This window comes from Sinocyclocheilus anshuiensis, unplaced genomic scaffold (assembly GCF_001515605.1).
Source record: "Sinocyclocheilus anshuiensis isolate Anshui unplaced genomic scaffold, SAMN03320099.WGS_v1.1 scaffold560, whole genome shotgun sequence".
NCBI lineage: Eukaryota > Metazoa > Chordata > Actinopteri > Cypriniformes > Cyprinidae > Sinocyclocheilus > Sinocyclocheilus anshuiensis.
In genome coordinates, this window is record NW_015554116.1 from 459,051 (window position 1) to 478,402 (window position 19,352).

The following is a 19,352-nucleotide window of genomic DNA, read 5'->3' on the forward strand; positions in this document are numbered from 1 at the left end:
AGTGAGAGAGAGAGAGAGAGAGAGAGAGAGAGAGAGAGAGAGAGCGAGCTAAACAATAATTGCTCTCTGAGCTGCTGTAATCAGGGCTTTGCAGGCTGGGCTCCCCTGTTTAAAAGCCCTGTGCATTCCTCCTGGAACCGCACAGATAACGGTACATTTGCACAAAGGACTGGGATTATCTGGCAACACGTGCGCAACTGCCGCACAGCTGCACGCAGCTGATAACAGCCCAGTGACACAGCACCAACCACTCACACACACACACACACACTACCGTGAGTCCAAACAAACGTGCTCACACATACACAGCGCACTGTCCTTCGATACACCGACTCCGCTAACACACACTGATAACCGTACAGAACATATACACACACGACGGCTCTGCATAGCAATAATAGCACAGAATACAAGCATGTATACACACATCATTGAAACCGCAGCTACTACACGCAAAAACGCCACAATACGCCACTTACAAAAAAAACCCCATGGTATTCTTAATATGGCGACCTTCGTATCAAATATCTATCAACAAATGCTAACATATACAAACTCCAAGTGCTATATCAAGCTAGCGGTGTGTTACGTGAAATTTCTGGGGAATAAGAAGAAACCCACCAAACGACTCTTAAAACGTTCGGAATAAATGTGGGGGATACTGCACGCCACACAAAACGGGTCGGAGGGTCTGTTCAGTGCCAACAGCTTCTTTAAAGCTGAGTTCAACCCACGGACAGTCTGGAGTGATCCTGTTAACAAGTACAGTGTTTTTAAATCACATTACTTAACACGCATTCCCTCATTAGCTAGCCAGCGAGCGGGAACGCTGTAACTAATTTGAATCATAGGTTGCATACTTGGCAGCCTTGGCACTTCATTAAACTAGTTCATCCAAAATTGTTTACAGACGAAGAGTCAGAAACGTACCAGTATGTAAATTAATACACTTCTAGCTAATAAAGCTAGCTTTCACAAATCGCTCTGTTGCGAAGAATTCACAACTTAACACAAGGGGGCACTGTAGCTACAGTAAGCTTTCTCTATCAGGTCAATTGCTATCATGTCAGAGCAGTAATTTGAAGAAAATCCCACTGAGCAATTTAATTAAAATAAGTTATGCAACAATAACGCAAGAATGCACTTTACGTTCGAACAATGGACCACGCTTTTGCCGAAATAGTCATGCCTGCATTTGTGTTCTTGCGAAAGTACTGTATGTTTTGGCCCAAAGGTATTTAAAACCCATTCACATCAAGAACGATAACTATAAAGATAACTTTTACTGTAATATTAGCATCCACAACAACGTATGATAAGCGTGAACTGCAGTTTTGTCATCTGCCACTTTAATAAATGCTCGGACTCTCTACATTATAGCCATCGTTCTTGGTGTTAACAGGCCTTTAGCCAGAAATTGGTTGCTTTGTTTGTGTGGTCTACATTATAAGCTACGCCGCTGCAAATAGTAAACATCCGAATGTCGGCCCGCTACGCCTATGTCCTATGTCATCCGCTGGAACACCACTCTCTCGTAGGGTTGGGTATCGTTTGGGTTTTTTCCGATACCGGTGCCAAATCAATACTTTTAAAACGGTTCCAGTGCCTAAACGGTGCCTGAACCGATACTTAAAAAAATTAAAATAAAATAAAAAATTACCCAAAATAGGGTGGATTGCCCATTATTGAGTGCTATAAACACATTTAATGTCTGTTTAATTCACACTGGACGCCAGAGGGCACCCTCGCGCAGAAACTCCATATGAGTATCACAGAAGGAAAAGGACTCAGGAAATCCCTAATATGGACAAAGGCATTGCTATTGCTGTAACTGAGTAAACAGAAGATATAAACGTTTTGAATGATAAAACAAAGACAATAAACACTCGACTGCGACAATGTATAGTTTATCTGTGTTATTCGAGCCATCTTTGGTATTTTCATCATAATTAAGTATATTTATAATCCATTGCTAATCGACATAGCCTTTTTACCATATGCTTTTTACAGTATAGAACGGTATCTACCTGCTGCCATCAGAGCAAGAGTAATTGCTGCATTCACGCGCTCCTCAGATGCTCTCATTTCCCGAGTTGTGCTTTTAAGTCGGAATGTGAAAACAACATGGACATTCGTGTTACTACAAAGATGTGTTGGATTTGTATTATTAGAGCTTTCCGACTTGCGTTCGTGAATTTTCTCAGCCGGGAAATAATTTTTCACGTGCGGTGCCGGTGAGGATGCTTCTTACGTCCATTTCGGAGAACCAGAGAACAAATATTTCAATCGATCGCTCAAGCATTGGTGGCACCGAAATGAGGCACCGAAATCTGCGTTCTGATTCGGTTCCAGTACATACCGGTTACATAGGTACCGGTGCCGGTTTCGGTACCCAACCCTACTCTCTCGTGAACGTGCATACGACAGTTAGCGAAAGCTAGAGATTACAGTTTATAAAGTTTTAAATATGGATATTTTTTACACAAACGCATCGCTTCACTTCAGAAGGCCTTTATTAACCCCCCGGAGCTGCGTGGAGCACTTTTTATGATGAATGGATGTACTTTTTTCATTGCCTATTCATTGCCATTATAAAGTTTGGAAGAGCCAGGACATTTTTTAATATAACTCCAACTGTATTCGTCTGAAAGAAGAAAGTCATATACACCTAGGATGGCTTGTGGGTGAGTAAATTATGGGGTCATTTTCATTTTTGGGTGAACTGTCCCTTTAAATCGGTTGGGGATTAAGTCATTTTTGTTTTGTTTTCTGATCCTCAGTGCCCTGAAGATGGAGAGCGACCTCTTCGACTTCCAGACTAACTTTCATTCAAGCATGCAGCCCGGAACCTCTGTGGCCACGGCATGGGGAGGTGAGACCTTTTGCGTGAGACTGTCTCAGAGATTCAGCATGCTGTAGCCTTCTGTGTTAACTTGAGTCTCATTCTAATGTCCTCCTGTTCGACTCTTTCTCTCTCTCCTTTTGCCTGCTCAGATCCTTTCTCTTCTTCTGAAGCTGTAGATGACTCCATTCCAAACCTAAACCCTTTCCTAACCAAACTTGTTTTTGATGGTGCTCATCTACCCGTTATGTCATCAGATGGTGTTAGTTTCTCCTCTAGGACATCAGGTCATGAGATTTTTGGTGGTAAACACGCTTTAGTTTCTTTCTTCCAACCCACCCATCCACCCATCCAAAGTGTTTAATTAGTTTGAGTTTTTCTGGTCGCTGAAATTCCCTCGTTGTTTTGCATACACAGTATCCCGTTGTGTCAAATCAGGAATCCTCTGATTAAGTTCGGTCACATCGTTCTTACAGTTGAGCTCAGCTTCTGAGTAAGAATGCAGTCTGTAATTGGAGACTAAATGGAGGTTAGGTGGCAGTACTATAGATACCCCTCAAATAATGTTTGTACACATATAGCTTTGTTTTGGCTTTGTTATATTGGGGCTGTTTCATTAATTACAGTTTTTATCTTGATTTAAAGGTAAAATTAAAGCGGTTGTAGGTAGTGTGAGACCAAAACAACTGGAAAAATGCATGTTAACTGGGTGTATAGAAAGTCAAATAAACAAGATGATATAACTACATTCTGAATAGATTACTTTGCCCAACTTTCAACATATTTATGATAATATCCAAATTTGAAGAACAAAGAATAAGTTAAATAAACCACCACTCGAAGGTTTGGGGTCTGTAAGAATATTTTAATGTTTTGAAAGTCTCATGCTCATCAAGGTTGCATTTATTTGATAAAAAATACAGTAATATTGTGAAATATTATTACAATTTAAGATAACCGTTTTCTATTTTAATATGTTTTAAAATGTAATTTAGGTGCCTGAACCGATACTTAAAAAAATTAAAATAAAATAAAAAATTACCCAAAATAGGGTGGATTGCCCATTATTGAGTGCTATAAACACATTTAATGTCTGTTTAATTCACACTGGACGCCAGAGGGCACCCTCGCGCAGAAACTCCATATGAGTATCACAGAAGGAAAAGGACTCAGGAAATCCCTAATATGGACAAAGGCATTGCTATTGCTGTAACTGAGTAAACAGAAGATATAAACGTTTTGAATGATAAAACAAAGACAAAAAACACTCGACTGCGACAATATAGTTTATCTGTGTTATTTAAGCCATCTCTGGTATTTTCATAATAATTAAGTATATTTATAATAGGGTGACCATATTTTAGTTTTCCAAAAAAAGGACAGTAGGAGGTGGGGTTCGTGGGTGGGGCTTCACCTGACAGTATACGTAGCAAGGTTTTTTGTTTGATTAGAGCTTTCCGACTTGCGTTCGTGAATTTTCTCAGCCGGGAAATAATTTTTCACGTGCGGTGCCGGTGAGGATGCTTCTTACGTCCATTTCGGAGAACCAGAGAACAAATATTTCAATCGATCGCTCAAGCATCGGTGGCACCGAAATCTGCGTTCTGATTCGGTTCCAGTACATACCGGTTACATAGGTACCGGTGCCGGTTTCGGTACCCAACCCTACTCTCTCGTGAACGTGCATACGACCCGAAATGAGGCACCGAAATCTGCGTTCTGATTCGGTTCCAGTACATACCGGTTACATAGGTACCGGTGCCGGTTTCGGTACCCAACCCTACTCTCTCGTGAACGTGCATACGACAGTTAGCGAAAGCTAGAGATTACAGTTTATAAAGTTTTAAATATGGATACGGCCTTTATTAACCCCCCGGAGCAGTGTGGAGCACTTTTTATGATGCATGGACGCACTTTTTTGGGCTTCAAAATCTCAACCCCTTATCACTGCCATTATAAAGCTTGGAAGAGCCAGGACATTTTTTAATATAACTCCGATTGTATTCATCTGAAAGAAGAAAGTCATATACACCTAGGATCGCTTGAGGGTGAGTAAACCATGGGGTAATTTTAATTTTTGGGTGAACTATCCCTTTAACGAACAAAGAGTGTTATTGAGTTTAACGTGTACCTGGAGGACGATGGTGCCATAAGCATTCTTCAGCATATTTACGACGTCCCCATGAGTCAAGCCATCCAGAGACTGAGAGTTGATGCTCACAATCCTGTCACCTACCTAAGAGAGGTACATTAAAGGAAAAAAATCACTTGAAATTCATTCACATCGATACAAACCCAATCCCCAGCAGTGCCCTTCACACCCAAACTACTGTATGATGCTTAATCAATAACTCTCAGCCTGATTTACACAGGACGAAAGTGGAAAATGAGCAACAGAAAGGAACGGGAAAGGCAAGGATGCCGTACTTTGAGGCGATGTGTCCTGGCAGCCACACCGTTGGCCTGGATCATGGCGATGAAGATGGGGATGTCGCCTAGAGGACTGCCCTTACCACCCGCTATACTGACACCCAAAGCATCGGTGGGACCCTGAGAGAGTGAGACAAGGGTGCAATAAAACTGAAACTATTGAGCACCATAGCTAAACCTATACTGAGCTGTTCAGAGGTAAATGGGCTTACCCGTGTGATCTCCACTGTCCGAACACCTGGCTCTGTCCCTGGAGGGATATAAAAATCACATTAACTTTCGATTTACAAACCTTTAAAAGTTTAAAGGGATAGTTTGCCCAAAAATGAATATTCTGTCATTAATTACTCACCCTCATGTCATTCCAAACCCATAAGACCTTCTAGATGCACAGATTAAGATATTTTTAATGAAATCCGAGAGTTTTCTGACCCTGCATAGACAACAACACAACTGACACGTTCAAGGCCCAGAAAGGTAGAGACCCTTTATAGACAACAACGCAACTCACACATTCAAGGCCCAGAAAGGTAGTAAGGACATTGTTAAAATAGTCAATGTGACATCAGTGGTTCAAACGTAATATTATGAAGCTACGAAAATACTTTTTGTGCTCAAAGAAAACGAAAATAATAACTTTATTCAACAATTTCTTATCTTCCATGTCAATCTTCACCGGCATTCATGACAGTACCACGACAGTACCTCTCTTTGCAAGCAAGGTGCAGTGCATGTGTGTTCTATATCAGACTCCTAAACCAGCAGCATCACACACATTTGTCATGGTACTGTTGTGAATGCTGGCAAAGACTGACACTGAAGAGAAGAAATGTCGAATAAAGTCATTATTTCTGTTTTCTTTGCGCGCAAAAAGTATTCTCATAGCTTCATAACATTACGGTTGAACCACGGATGTCACATGGACTATTTTAATGATGCCCTTACTACATTTTTGGGCCTTGAATGTGGAAGTTGCAATGCATTCTAAGCTCTCGGATTTCATCAAGAATATCTTAATTTGTGTACCGAAGATGAACAAAGGTCTTACGGGTTTTAAACGACATGAGGGTGACATTAATGTCAGAATGTTCATGAACTATCCCTTTAAATAAGTAAACCATGAGATCCCACTTGCTCGATGGGATTAAAAGTGGTTGCTGAAAGTAAAACTTTTGCGAAATTTCTTGAGCAAAAAAGGTCCATTGTCCTTTGGGATGTATAAAGTACAGCTAACAAAAAAAGTCACTATAAAACCAAGTAGATTTCTGATGGTCAATGTGGCAAATTTGTGCGACCAACTTAAACCCTGCTAGGGGAAATCTTTCGCCCTTACACGAAATTCCCAATAGCATGGATTCCTAACGAAATAACTGGAAAATATGACAAACAACAGCAAATGTGACCGCAATTTTAATCTAATTCAAACAATAGAAGAAAACAAGCACACTGTTTACAGAGGCACTTTCTAAACACTTACGCTCGCTGTCGACAGATAAGAAAAGTGTTGTTTTAAGGCTGATTTATAGCCGTTTTATGGTTGTTTCCTGCTACTTCAGTGCTGATGTGGTGCAAGAAGTACCTGTGCTTTTGCTGTTGGGCTCGGTGATGTTTCGGCTGTTGTTGTTGAGGATTTGAGAGGGAGGCGGAATAACGGCAGGGGGCGTGGGGGTTGGGGCGCTGCTGTTGGCGCTCACATGGCTCATCTAAAGGAGAAAGAGTTCGCTGAAGGTGCTATTCCACACATATACACAAAATACTCATGCCATCGCACATGCATACGTCACGGTTAGTGACAAGTGAGCGCATGCGGACATGTAACCACACACTCCCTTTGCTTTTTCAGGCAGTATGGATGAGTAACACACACAGATGCCCACAGCCATACACCGCTGGTTCGCCCGTCCGCTAACATGCACTAATGATTGGGTTAGAGTTCGGCATGCTGGACCTTCTGGAAATGCCAGGAAAGCCCAATGAGGTGTAGGACACGGGCTACACACCTGACTTCCCTGGGAGGTGCGTCTGGAAGAGATCCAGGAGGCAGCCTTCAGTCGGCCCAGTTCCAACAGCACCTTGCCCCTGGCGCACTGCAGGATCACAGCACACACGTTGACGCACACACAACTTTGGCATTGTGAGCTGTGTCTTCTCGCTCGTATCCTCACCAACACACTTTCACATACTTTCGAGAACCTTTACACATGTGCAAAGACCTGATGCCACAACATAACACCCTCGCTCTCGTCCAGAGAGCCAAACCCATTGAGCCAAACGACACGGGCTCAGTGCAACCTTATTCAAGCCAACATTTCCCAGAATTCCACCAACTGGCACAATACTGCAGATTCTTTTTGCCCTGTTCACAACATTAATCGTGAAGGCCTTTTCACATGCCTCCCAAAGAACCGCAGAGAGTGCCATGAATGGACAATTTTCGATTAATTTTCATAAACTATATAATGTATATAATATATTGTAATATGTATAATATATAACAGTGTATTATATAAATATATATACACATATACATAGATACATACACACACACACACACACACACACACACACACAACGTGATGTTTAAGCTAAAATAAAAAAAAATCTAAACATCCTAACAACATGATGGACTTACCTATATATACATCTTTGTATGTAAATGTGTGTGTGTGTGTTTGTATATTACATAAACAACATTTAGTACAGTTTCAGCTAAAAATCATACAAACAAACATTCTATTAACTTTTTTTTGCGTTATTTGTAACAATTTTATTACTCAATTCAATTTGTTGTTATTAACTTTTTAACTACATTTCTGGGAGTTAGTGTAGGACGTTACATGAATTTGAATACATCTTAAAACTTACAAAAGGGTTGGGTTGGATATTGTTTAATATCAAATTTTAAGCATATTTTTGGGAACAGCTGATATGCTGATATCTAAGCTGACCATAACAAAAACTATGATAAACCAATGTGATGCTACTGTTTAAATTTATTACAGGAGGCCAAAACCGTTATATGAAGTGTGTTTTAGAGTGAACATGCGTTTGAACTCCATATAAACCAATGAAACAGGTTGGTTAGATACCACATTCAATTTGACAGTACAACTTGTATGCTGACATATCTATCAATCATAGCCCATGCATAAAAGTAAATATGATGTCTACACCGGCCATTATGATTATAAGACGTGGAATTCAGTGTTTTTGTCACTTGAGATGAATTATGTGATCCTACATAAAACTTTGGACCCCCATGAATTCTTCAAGCTCTTTTTAATAGGAATGAACATTGCAAACATTTTTTTTATATAAAATCTTCTTGAAATCATTACTGTAACTGCAGACAAAACAAAATGTTTAAATAAGAAATCCGAAATTGTTTATAAATACCACAGGCCTCAACAGCCACTAAATACACAACCAAACAGCGACACCTAGTGGCAGCATATTGCAACTGCCGCTCCAACTAACTCTGCTCTTGTAATCTAGTTTTGAAACAGGTTGTAAACTGGGCTTTGGGTTTTAGGATTGAGGTGGAGCTCACCTTGAGAATGGCAGCGACGGTCTCCTGTGAGGCCTGTCTCATGTCCTCTCCATCCACAGACAGGATCTGATCACCCTGCATCAGTCTGCCGTCCAGATCAGCCGCTCCGCTCTTCACCACATCCGAGATGAACACACCCTTACCATTTCTGAAGAGGGAGAAAAGGAGAACGAGGAAATTTAGTGTCATGTTTGTGTACAACCAAAATAGTTACTGTATTGTGCAGATTGTTTTATTTTATTTTTTTATATTATTGTATTGTGCATTTAATTTTATTATTTTATTTTAAAATGATTATTATTTGGTGCATTTTATTTTATTGTATTATTTAAAAATTATTATAGTATTATAGCATAACTTATTATTTTTTTCAAAACTTTTACTGTGTAAAACTACTAATATTATTTTAGTTTTTATTTTATTATATTATTTTTAAAATGATTTTTACTGCATTGTACATTTGATCTTATTTTGAATTAGTGTATTGTGCATTTCATTCTATTATTTTATTTCAAAATGATTATTGTACTGTGCATTTTATTGACAAGTTGCTTTGAATAAAAGTGTCTGCTAAATGAATAAATTTAAATGTAAATATATTATTTTAAAATATGATATTGTGCATTTTTATTATTTTAAAATAATGATTATTTTATTATAATTTGTTTTATTTATTTGAAAAAAACTTTATTGCCAATTAAAACATTATTGTACTGTGCATTTTATTATATTATTTTCAAAATTACTGTACTCTGCATTTTATTAAGATACTACTTTAAAATAATATTTTATTGAGCTTTTTATTTCATGATATTATTTTAAAATGATTACTATTGTATTGTGCATTTTATTTATCTTTTCATTTTAAAATGATTACTGTTTTTTCCATTCTTTCCCTTTTCTCCTCATAAGGAAAACAAACTTGCACTCACCTCTTCCCAACGATGCTCAGGCCCAGCCCCCGCCCGGTTCTCTTCTGAAGTTCAACACGGAACATGTCGAGGTTCTCCTCGTCCCTGTATTGCGCCTCGTCGCGCAGGACTGTCAACCGCACTTTGGCCGGTGTTTGCCGTAGAGCAGCTATTGCATCTTCATGAGCCACGCTCCGCAGATCTACTCCATTCACCTGCAGGGGGCGCCAGAGAACACAGTCTCCTTACGCATTTACCAATAATACAATTATGCAAAATTAACGCTATAGAGAATTACTTAAAAAATATATATAATAAAAAAAAACAATAAAAATGGCACAAAATTACTAAAAAGTCAACTGAAATTAAAAAGAAATATGAAAATATAAAAATAAAATCTAATTCATGATGAAATAAATGCAGCACATTCAGCACATAGCAAAAGCTTATGTTGACACTACTCTATGTACAGAAGATGGCGCTATTGTCAAAGTTAAATACAGAGAAGCACTGTTCAGATCTATAATAATTCACAATAATGCCGTCAAATTTCCATTTTGCTCAAGGCAGACCAGCTGTCAGTGACATTACAGAGGCGTCCCGCTCTACAACCTTACAACACACTCCCTCATACACACAAACAGACCTCGAGAATCTGATCTCCGGCCCAGACACGACCGTCCCGCGCTGCCGCCCCCTCCTCATACACTTCATGAATCACTATGGCATCCTGAAAAGAGGAGAAATATGTGTGAAGAGGAGAAATATGACAAAAAAAGAGAAAGAAACTATAAATTCCTATCACTTGTTTCTTAAAGGAACAGCTCACCTACAAATTCTGTCATCATTTACTCAGCCTTACATTGTTTCAAATGCATATGAAACGGAACAATTACAATGAACAGAAATTGAAGCTTCAAAGCTTCATAAAGGATACAAAAGTAACAAAAATTGACTCTTTAGCCATCTTTCAAGTCTTCTGAAATCATACCATAGATTTATGTGCAAAAACAATAAAAGTTAAAATGAACTTATTAGTGATTAATATTAAAATTAGCTTATTTTCCATTTTAGTTTAAGATTTAGTACATTTTGTGTGCTTGTCATTTTTTGTTTTCTATTTCTACACAGCTATTTATTTTTATTTCAGTTTTAGTTTTAGTAATTTTAATACTTCAGTCATTTTTAGTGCTTTAGTACTTCAACCTAAATTATATTTAGTTGCCAAAGCAAAATCCTTGATAAAGATTTTCATGTAATATTTCAATTTTATAGTATTTCAGCTGTATTTTAATTACTGAAAACTATTTTTAATAGTTTTAATTTTAGTTGACAATATCTACACTGGTCATAATGCACTGAAAATCTTTACATTTTCTACTTTTGTGAATCAATCATTCTTTTCAATCAGATCTTTTCAATGAATCTCTCTCAGTTCACAAAAATTGAATGATTTGTTTACGAATTAAACTGATCAGGTTCTCGAGTTCAACTCACTGACTTCATTCGGTAAAGAGCTCACAGGAGGAAAAGATTATCACAGAATAACTGATAACAAAAATTGTCAGTCTGTTCCTCGTACAAAGCCTTTGTAACACAAGTAATATAGTGCATGTGTCATACGGATCAATTTTATGATACTTTTATTTGCATCCTTTATTGAAGCTTGAAAGCTTTAGTCACTATTATTTGTAACTGAATGGAAAAGAGTAACCTGCACATTTTCTGAAATATCTTCTTTTGTGTTCCACAGAAGCGAGTACATCGTACTGATTTGGAGCGACATGAGGATGCATAATTTCTGCTCCCCTTCACCTTTAAAATCCTTTTTTATAAAAACACACACGAAACATTTTTTTTTCTGCTGAAAACCTGTGGAGCCCGAGGGCTGGTTTTGTTGACTCATGGAAGCCTTTGACAGCTAAACTAGCCCACAGAGCTGGAGCGCTGCAGAATTATGATGGCGAGGTGGCAGTACACTGATAAAAAGCGATGCTTGTCTCTGCAGTCGGGCAGAGAAAGTCAGGGCAGACAAAAAGCTCCTGCTGTGACCTGCCTGTTCCGATGCAGCCCTGCGGCACACTAGAAAGAATAAGCCCTGTCATTTTTATCTAGCTATTTTTTAACATAAGAAAGCATCCTGGGTGTGTATGCTACCAAATCTAGGTAAAAAATAAGCAATCAACAACAATAAATGTGCTATTGACTGAATTTGACATTAAAATGACTCATTCATGCATGTTTCAATAAAAGGAGCTGTATGTGATTTCTGCCTTTTTGCTAACTAACACTTAAATCACTGATTTATAAAACTGAAATCATAAAACAGAAAAAAATACAAAAAACATAATACAAAAAAAAATACAACAGAAAAAAACAAAAGACAAAACTAAACACAAAAACAAAAAGCCGAAAGATGAAAACTATATAGAAAAAAATGAGAAAAATACAAATAAAATACAAAATATAAACAAAGAAAATAAAAAAGCAAAAATTAAAACAAACACAAGACAAATCAAAAACTAAAAAGAAAAACAAAACAGAAAGACAAAAACTAAACACATACAAGACAAAAGAAAAACAACAAATTAAAATAAAACAAAACTGAACAAAAAACATAAAAAGAAACAATCAATAAAAAACCTAGCAAAAATGTAAACAAATACAAAAGAATGACAAAACAAAAAACAAAATAAAAAACAAAAGACAGCAAAAACTGAACAGAAAAAAAAACAAATACAAAAGACAAACGCACAAAAAAAAGAAAACAAAAAGGCAAAATTGCAAAAAACTAAGACAAAATAAAAAACAGAAAAAATGCAAAAAACAAACAAAACCAAAAAATATAGTAAAATTAAAACAAATACAAAAGGCAAGGCAAAACAAAACAAAACAGAAAAAACAACAACAAAACAAAACAAATAAACAATACAGAAAAATAATAGCGAAAAACAAACAAAAACAATTAATAAAAAAAAGCAAAAACGTACAAAATAAAGCAAAGCACATTTTATTTCTGGTATCATACCAGCTGCGTATCTTTGCCGCCGACTATACTGAGACCTAGTCCAGACCGGCCTTTAGAAATCTCAATAACAGTCTCTTGTCCTGGAACTATGGGACACGTAGCAGGGTCTGAAACACACAGAGAGAGATAAAGATGATGCAAGTCCTTCATGTTCTGTGTTTTTAAAAACAGTCAGAGTGAAAAGAAAATGAATTCCTCTTGGAAAAAACAACTGTCAGTGCTCAAAGAGGCAGAGGCAAATCCACATGGCAGCGCTGTGTTGTTTTAATTTCAGTCTTGATTAAACATGCATTTGGGGACCACAGATTGCAGCTCATGAACATGAAAATTAAAGTAACAACATAAAGTGTTTTAAACAAAATCTGTGACACTGAGCGTGTTGCACCTTTGCTGCAGTACTCGAAGTCAGGGCTGGTGCCAGAGACTGGCACGGATGATCCCAAGGATGTGACCTCCAGAGAACTGGCTGAGGGCCTGGTGGAATTCCTCTGGATATTTGGAAGACTGGTGATCTGGAGACGATCCAGGACAAGGGCGAGTTTGCAGGAGAGAGACACAGAGGTTAGACTGTTTACTAACGGCTGCCATGTTTTGTCTAGGCAGAGCTTTCATGTTTTGGCACCTGTTTAAATGAGTAAAAATCTCATCCAACTCACATGCAACTCAAAGTTAAAAGGAACTCAAAATTAATGCATTAATGATGACTAAGAAAGTTAAATGTGTTGCAAATGGTGTTTTGTGTAGCACAAACATATACTTGAATGAACAAACACACCTGCTCCACAAGAGGCTTGGGTGACTGTTCGCTTGGAGACTCCAATATCTTCTCTGAGGATTTCAGCTTCTGAGAAGATTAATAGACCGTAATTAGTTCTATCACTCAGTATAACAGACTACACAACCCAAATTTAATGGAGCAATTATGAAACTAACATTCATGGCACTTTTTGATTCATGAGTAAAACGGCAAGGATAGGAATTTTAAACATTTTTAAAAAATGTCCATAAATACATTGGCTGCATTAAAAATCTGGTATTCAAAATTTTAAAGCTGAAAATAAAAAAGATTCAGGATTTAAAAAAAAAGTTATGATGTAAAAAAAAAAAAAAAGAAGAAAGGAAAAATATATAATATAAATAACACATTTATAAATATATGGGTATTTTATATATCTATTTATTAATAATAGGTATATTATAGTGCATATTAAAGCATATTCTATATTCAAAAGCATATATAATAATCTATCTATCTATCTATCTGTCTGTCTGTCTGTTCATAAATGTACATTTACTGAAAATAATCAGGATTTAAAAAAAAAGTTATGATGTAAAAAAAAAAAAAAAGAAGAAAGGAAAAATATATAATATAAATAACACATTTATAAATATATGGGTATTTTATATATCTATTTATTAATAATAGGTATATTATAGTGCATATTAAAGCATATTCTATATTCAAAAGCATATATAATAATCTATCTATCTATCTATCTGTCTGTCTGTCTGTTCATAAATGTACATTTAAATATAGATATTATAAATATCTTAAATAAATAAAAAAATATTTTTATTTAAGATATTTATACATTTATAAATATATTTAAGATTTACATAACTATTTAATTATAAATAATATAAATACATATAAATAAATATAAATAATTAAAACAATATAAATAATTTATGTAGCTATTGCATTAATACAGAAAATTGGCAAAGTATATTAATTTCAGTATAAATATGCATACTACAACTAAAAGTCACTCATTAAATTAAAAATGCTTTAACATTACATCATTATGCTGGATGTTTGCCTATTGTCGTGGAAAAAAATAGGTAATTTTGCAATTTTCAAAATTGACTTATAAATACTAAATAATAACAAATTATTTATATGGGCATTTTACATATACAATAAATTGCATAGCATACTGAGCACAGTATACATTTTGCAAATATAGTACAAGTACTATATGATTCTGAACATACTCATTGAGATCTTCTTAGGTGTTCCTCACCTTCAATGCTGACTCTTCATCTCTGAAAGTCTCCTGCATCTGATCTGTCTGAGTGGAGCTCACGGGCCGCACCACGCTCGGCTGATCCTGTATGAGGAGTCAGGCAAACAGGTAAAATAAAGTGCGAGGCCTAGAGCCTCAACTAGGTCAAAACCGCATTTGCTGCCTCCATCTAGGACAGAGTTAAGCTAGAGGCAGCCGATGACAATGAGCTGCTGTTTAGAGTGAAGCGCCTGTTTGTTTATCGAAAAACAAATCCACATTTAGGGCAGAAACAGCTGGTCCGAACTCAGACCGACAATGAGGGGATGAAAGCGAGGGGAGATGGGATAGAGTCGTAAAACGCTGAGTCAAGAGTCATTATTCTTTTTATAATGATGGCAATAGTTGCTATGTTCTTGCATCATATCTGTTGAAAAGTCTGGCTTACAAGCATAACAGACTGAAGTGAATTTTTTTTTATTCACTGCATTCTTCACTTTTATTAGACTCTATATGAAACAGTATTTTTATAGAATCTTTATTCGTGTATAATTATTAATATTTGTATAATCAATACCTTGATTATCGGCGGCTCAGGTGAGTTTCTGCTCAGAGGGAGGCTCTCGGGTAACTGTGGCTTCTCTGCTGGAGCTGGAACTGCTGGCATATTTAGATGTGTCTGAAAAACAGTTCTGAAATCAGCTGAACTCTTCTAACTTTTAGCAGTGCAGGAAGGGGTGAGGACCTCTAATTACCTCAATAAATGAAAGAATTAAGTAAGTACATGAATGAATAAAAAAATTAAATATTGTCATAGAAATAAAAGAAAAAACTATTTATTATTAATATATTAAATATTAAATGTGACATCTATATTTATTTGTACACGTAAAATGTAAAAATGTAATAATAATTTGTAAAGTTTTTTATTTTTTAAATTATTATTTTAAAATATTTTTTCCTGAAAGTGAAATTGCTGTAGATTGTGGCACAGCATATTCAATGTGGAACATAATTTTGGACCATTGAGTTTTCATGGTGGCCAACAAAATCGTGCTATAACACATTGCTTGATGTGGTTATAACAAAACAGGCAATTAATGCGAAAAATACATAAATAGATAAATAAAAGATCATATTAAAACAATAATATATAATCTAATAATAGAATAATAACAATAACAGGTTAATGTTAATATATTAAATATTAAATGTGTTATCTATATTTTTAAACATTAAATGAACAAATGTATTTAAAGGAACACTCCACTATTTTTGAAAATAGGCTTATTTTCCAACTCCCCTAGAGTTAAACAGTTGAGGTTTACCGTTTTCGAATCCATTCAGCCGATCTCCGGGTCTGGCGGTAGCACTTTTAGCTGCAGCTTAGCATAGATCATTGAATCTGATTAGACCGTTAGCATCTCGCTCAAAAATGACCAAAGAGTTTCGATATTTTTCCTATTTAAAACTTGACTCTTCTGTAGTTACATCGTGTACTAAGACCGACGGAAAACGAAAAGTTGCAATTTTATACTAGGCCGATATGGCTAGGAACTATACTCTCCCTGCTTGCACAGGGAACGTGCTGGGGACTATTTCCTGGCGCTGCGTAATATCATTGCGCCTGCTGCACCCATGGTACGGCAGCAAAGTTCCTTGATTATTACGCCGGAATGAGAGTATAGTTCCTAGCCATAACGGCCTAGAAAATCGCAACTTTTAATTTTCCGTCGGTCTTAGTACACGATGTAACTACAGAAGAGACAAGTTTTAAATAGGAAAAATATAGAAACTCTTTGGTCATTTTTGAGCGAGATGCTAACGGTCTAATCAGATTCAATGATCTATGCTAAGCTACAGCTAAAAGTGCTACCGCCAGACCCGGAGATCGGCTGAATGGATTCGAAAACGGTAAAACTCAACTGTTTAACTCTAGGGGAGTTGGAAAATAAGCCTATTTTCAAAAATAGTGGAGTGTTCCTTTCAAATGTATTAATTTGTGTTTAAATTAAAATATATATTTTTATAATTTAAAAAATGTATGTATTTATTTATTTACTTTTTTCTTGAAAGCATAACATGAGCAATACGCATGACATTTATGTTATGTGGAGCATGACTTTGGACCAATGAGTTTTTATGGTGGTTGACAAAATGATTAGAACAAAACAGGCAATTTATGCAATAAATAAATAAAATATCAGATTCATATAATAATATATAATATAATAATACAATATATTAAATATCAAATGTGATATCTAGATTTTAAAATATTACATTAACACATTCATTTATACTTAAAACTGGACAAAACTCCGTTAACACAGATTCTAATTAAGTCATATATGTCTGTTCATAATGTACCGTACCTCACTGGAGTAGAACAAGGAAGGCTGGGAAGGAAAAGGAGCGACAGCCATTTGATTGATAGCATCTTCATTCCTATCAACCGACAGAAAAGATTAAATATTAATAACCATTCACAGCAAATCACATGCAATGACACAAAAGTAGAAAGCATTCACACAATTTTACAAAAACAGTGACACAATATTTAAATTATTTGTAATTTCACCAGCAAAACATCTTGAAGGGACAGTTCACCCAAAAATAAAAAAATCTGTCATTATTTACTCACCCTCATGTCGCTCCAAATCTGTAAGAGTTTCTTTCTTCTGTTGAACACACAAAAAAATATATTTTGAAGAATGTGAACCTGATGGTAGCCATTGACTTCCATAGTATTTTTTCATACTATGGAAGTCAATGGCTACCGTCAACTACGGTTACCAACATTCTTCAAAATATCTTCTTTTGTGCTCAACAGAACTCATAAGGTTGAAACAAATTGAGGGTGAGTAACTGATAACAGTATTTTTGGGTGAACTATCCCTTTAAAAAACGCATATCCAAGAAAAATGATTCCCATCCTTTCGATGACACCAAAATTGGCCCGGCTCACTCTCTACTTCTCATGTACCCACATGGCTCTTGGCAGATTTATCTGCTGAGATCGATAAGGACTGATGGACCAGATGAATTGAGGTTGCGCTATGAATCCTCGAGTAACGAGTAATATCGCTCCCTATACCCCTCCTTCTGTTCACCTTGGCGTTATTGTCTTTGCTCACTAAATGACCCATTTCCAATTACTGTCAAGTTGAGGTCAACGTAGGTGATCAGAATTTATGAAACGATCAATCCTCAAGCTTGTTTCCAAATAACCCCTTCTGATTGAAACAGCAAATCTGAGCTAGTGTCCTGATTTCATCCAGCTCCGAAATCCCTTCGCTAAACAACTCGGAATGAGACGGTGACATTTTGCCGTTCGCGTCACAGGCGGACACGGTTCCATCTTGACCACTGGCCAGTTACATTGAAATGGCAACCTGCTTTCCTCTATTGCATTCCATCATGTGTCGCCAAATGACTTTTGACACAATACAAATCATTTAACAAGGGCTTTCCGGCAAACTGGGCATCCATTAAAGTGAATCTATTAACATTCAGTAGCACGTTAACGTTGTTTTGATAGACGTAAACAGAGCTGCCCGTCATATTTCTCAGACCTCTGATAATTAGCTGTAGATAGCAAGGAGATATTGGCGTCTTTACACAGCCGTTATCAGCAAAACCTGTCGGACTGACAAAACAAGCAGTCAAATAAAGGTCAAGCTAACAAATACTCTTACAAAAACCTGAGATATGAACAGAAACAGATGATAAGTCTCTGATTACGCCTGTAATGACAAAGCAGGCTTTCGTTTATGATGGACTGAAGGGCTGTGCTGCATTAAAACCATGTGTTGCACTACAAAAATCCTCTAAGCGATCAAAAAACGTTTTATAGCGATAGCAGTTCCAGTTTATTAAACCATATCACACCTCACTCTCTGGATGGGAGGACATGACAACTCCAGAAATACTGCTATTAAAATGCTATCAAGTATCACAATAAAATGTATCAATGTCACATGGCTTTGCTCGTGTTGCCAATACACACAAGACAGCATGTATTTGATTTGGTACTTGGGCAACAATGACTCCACTTTTCAAAGTGACAAGAGACAGAGATAACTTGATATGGAGTTAAAAATGCTAAACAGCTATTATAACCCTAGAACGCATATTTGGGGTCAAATTGACTGGTAAGTTGTGATTTTTTAAATATTTTATTGATAAAAACATTTATTTGATATTCAATGAATTTCTCAAAAACTCGTTTCTGGCCCTAATCAATGCTATTTTCATATTTTTTTTTGTCATAGGACGAGAATTTTTTTTTTATCACTAACTCAACAATGCATAAAGTGGGTCAAAATTCCATTTCCTATGAAATTTTGACTTAATAGTATTTTGGAACACATTTTTGATAGTAATAATTTTTTTTTTTCTTGAAACTTTATGGATTGCTTCATCTGTTGACTTTTTTGTTTTGCTCTAAGCCAAGAATTCTGAATGAACAGTATTTATAAAACAGTAGGCAAAAAAAAGACCCGGGTGACCAAACATTCACACACACACACACACACACACACACACACACACACACACACACACACGCACACGCACACGCACA

The 19,352-nt window shown here is 36.4% G+C and overlaps 1 protein-coding gene across 1 annotated transcript in view; it reads right to left on the reverse strand.

The window, feature by feature from the left end:
* The window catches only part of patj (PATJ crumbs cell polarity complex component), a 134,871-nt gene that overhangs the window by 8,337 nt on the left and 107,182 nt on the right, over positions 1-19,352 (reverse strand). The window contains exons 33-46 of the mRNA XM_016462200.1: positions 17,143-17,215; positions 15,345-15,446; positions 14,786-14,872; positions 13,537-13,605; positions 13,147-13,273; positions 12,762-12,868; positions 10,380-10,463; positions 9,755-9,948; positions 8,823-8,970; positions 7,273-7,359; positions 6,852-6,975; positions 5,485-5,522; positions 5,270-5,392; positions 4,974-5,078 (exon numbers count right to left, since the gene is read on the reverse strand). Coding sequence (XP_016317686.1) covers positions 4,974-5,078; positions 5,270-5,392; positions 5,485-5,522; positions 6,852-6,975; positions 7,273-7,359; positions 8,823-8,970; positions 9,755-9,948; positions 10,380-10,463; positions 12,762-12,868; positions 13,147-13,273; positions 13,537-13,605; positions 14,786-14,872; positions 15,345-15,446; positions 17,143-17,215 — 1,468 coding nt within the window. The remainder of the gene's footprint in view (positions 1-4,973; positions 5,079-5,269; positions 5,393-5,484; positions 5,523-6,851; positions 6,976-7,272; positions 7,360-8,822; positions 8,971-9,754; positions 9,949-10,379; positions 10,464-12,761; positions 12,869-13,146; positions 13,274-13,536; positions 13,606-14,785; positions 14,873-15,344; positions 15,447-17,142; positions 17,216-19,352) is intronic.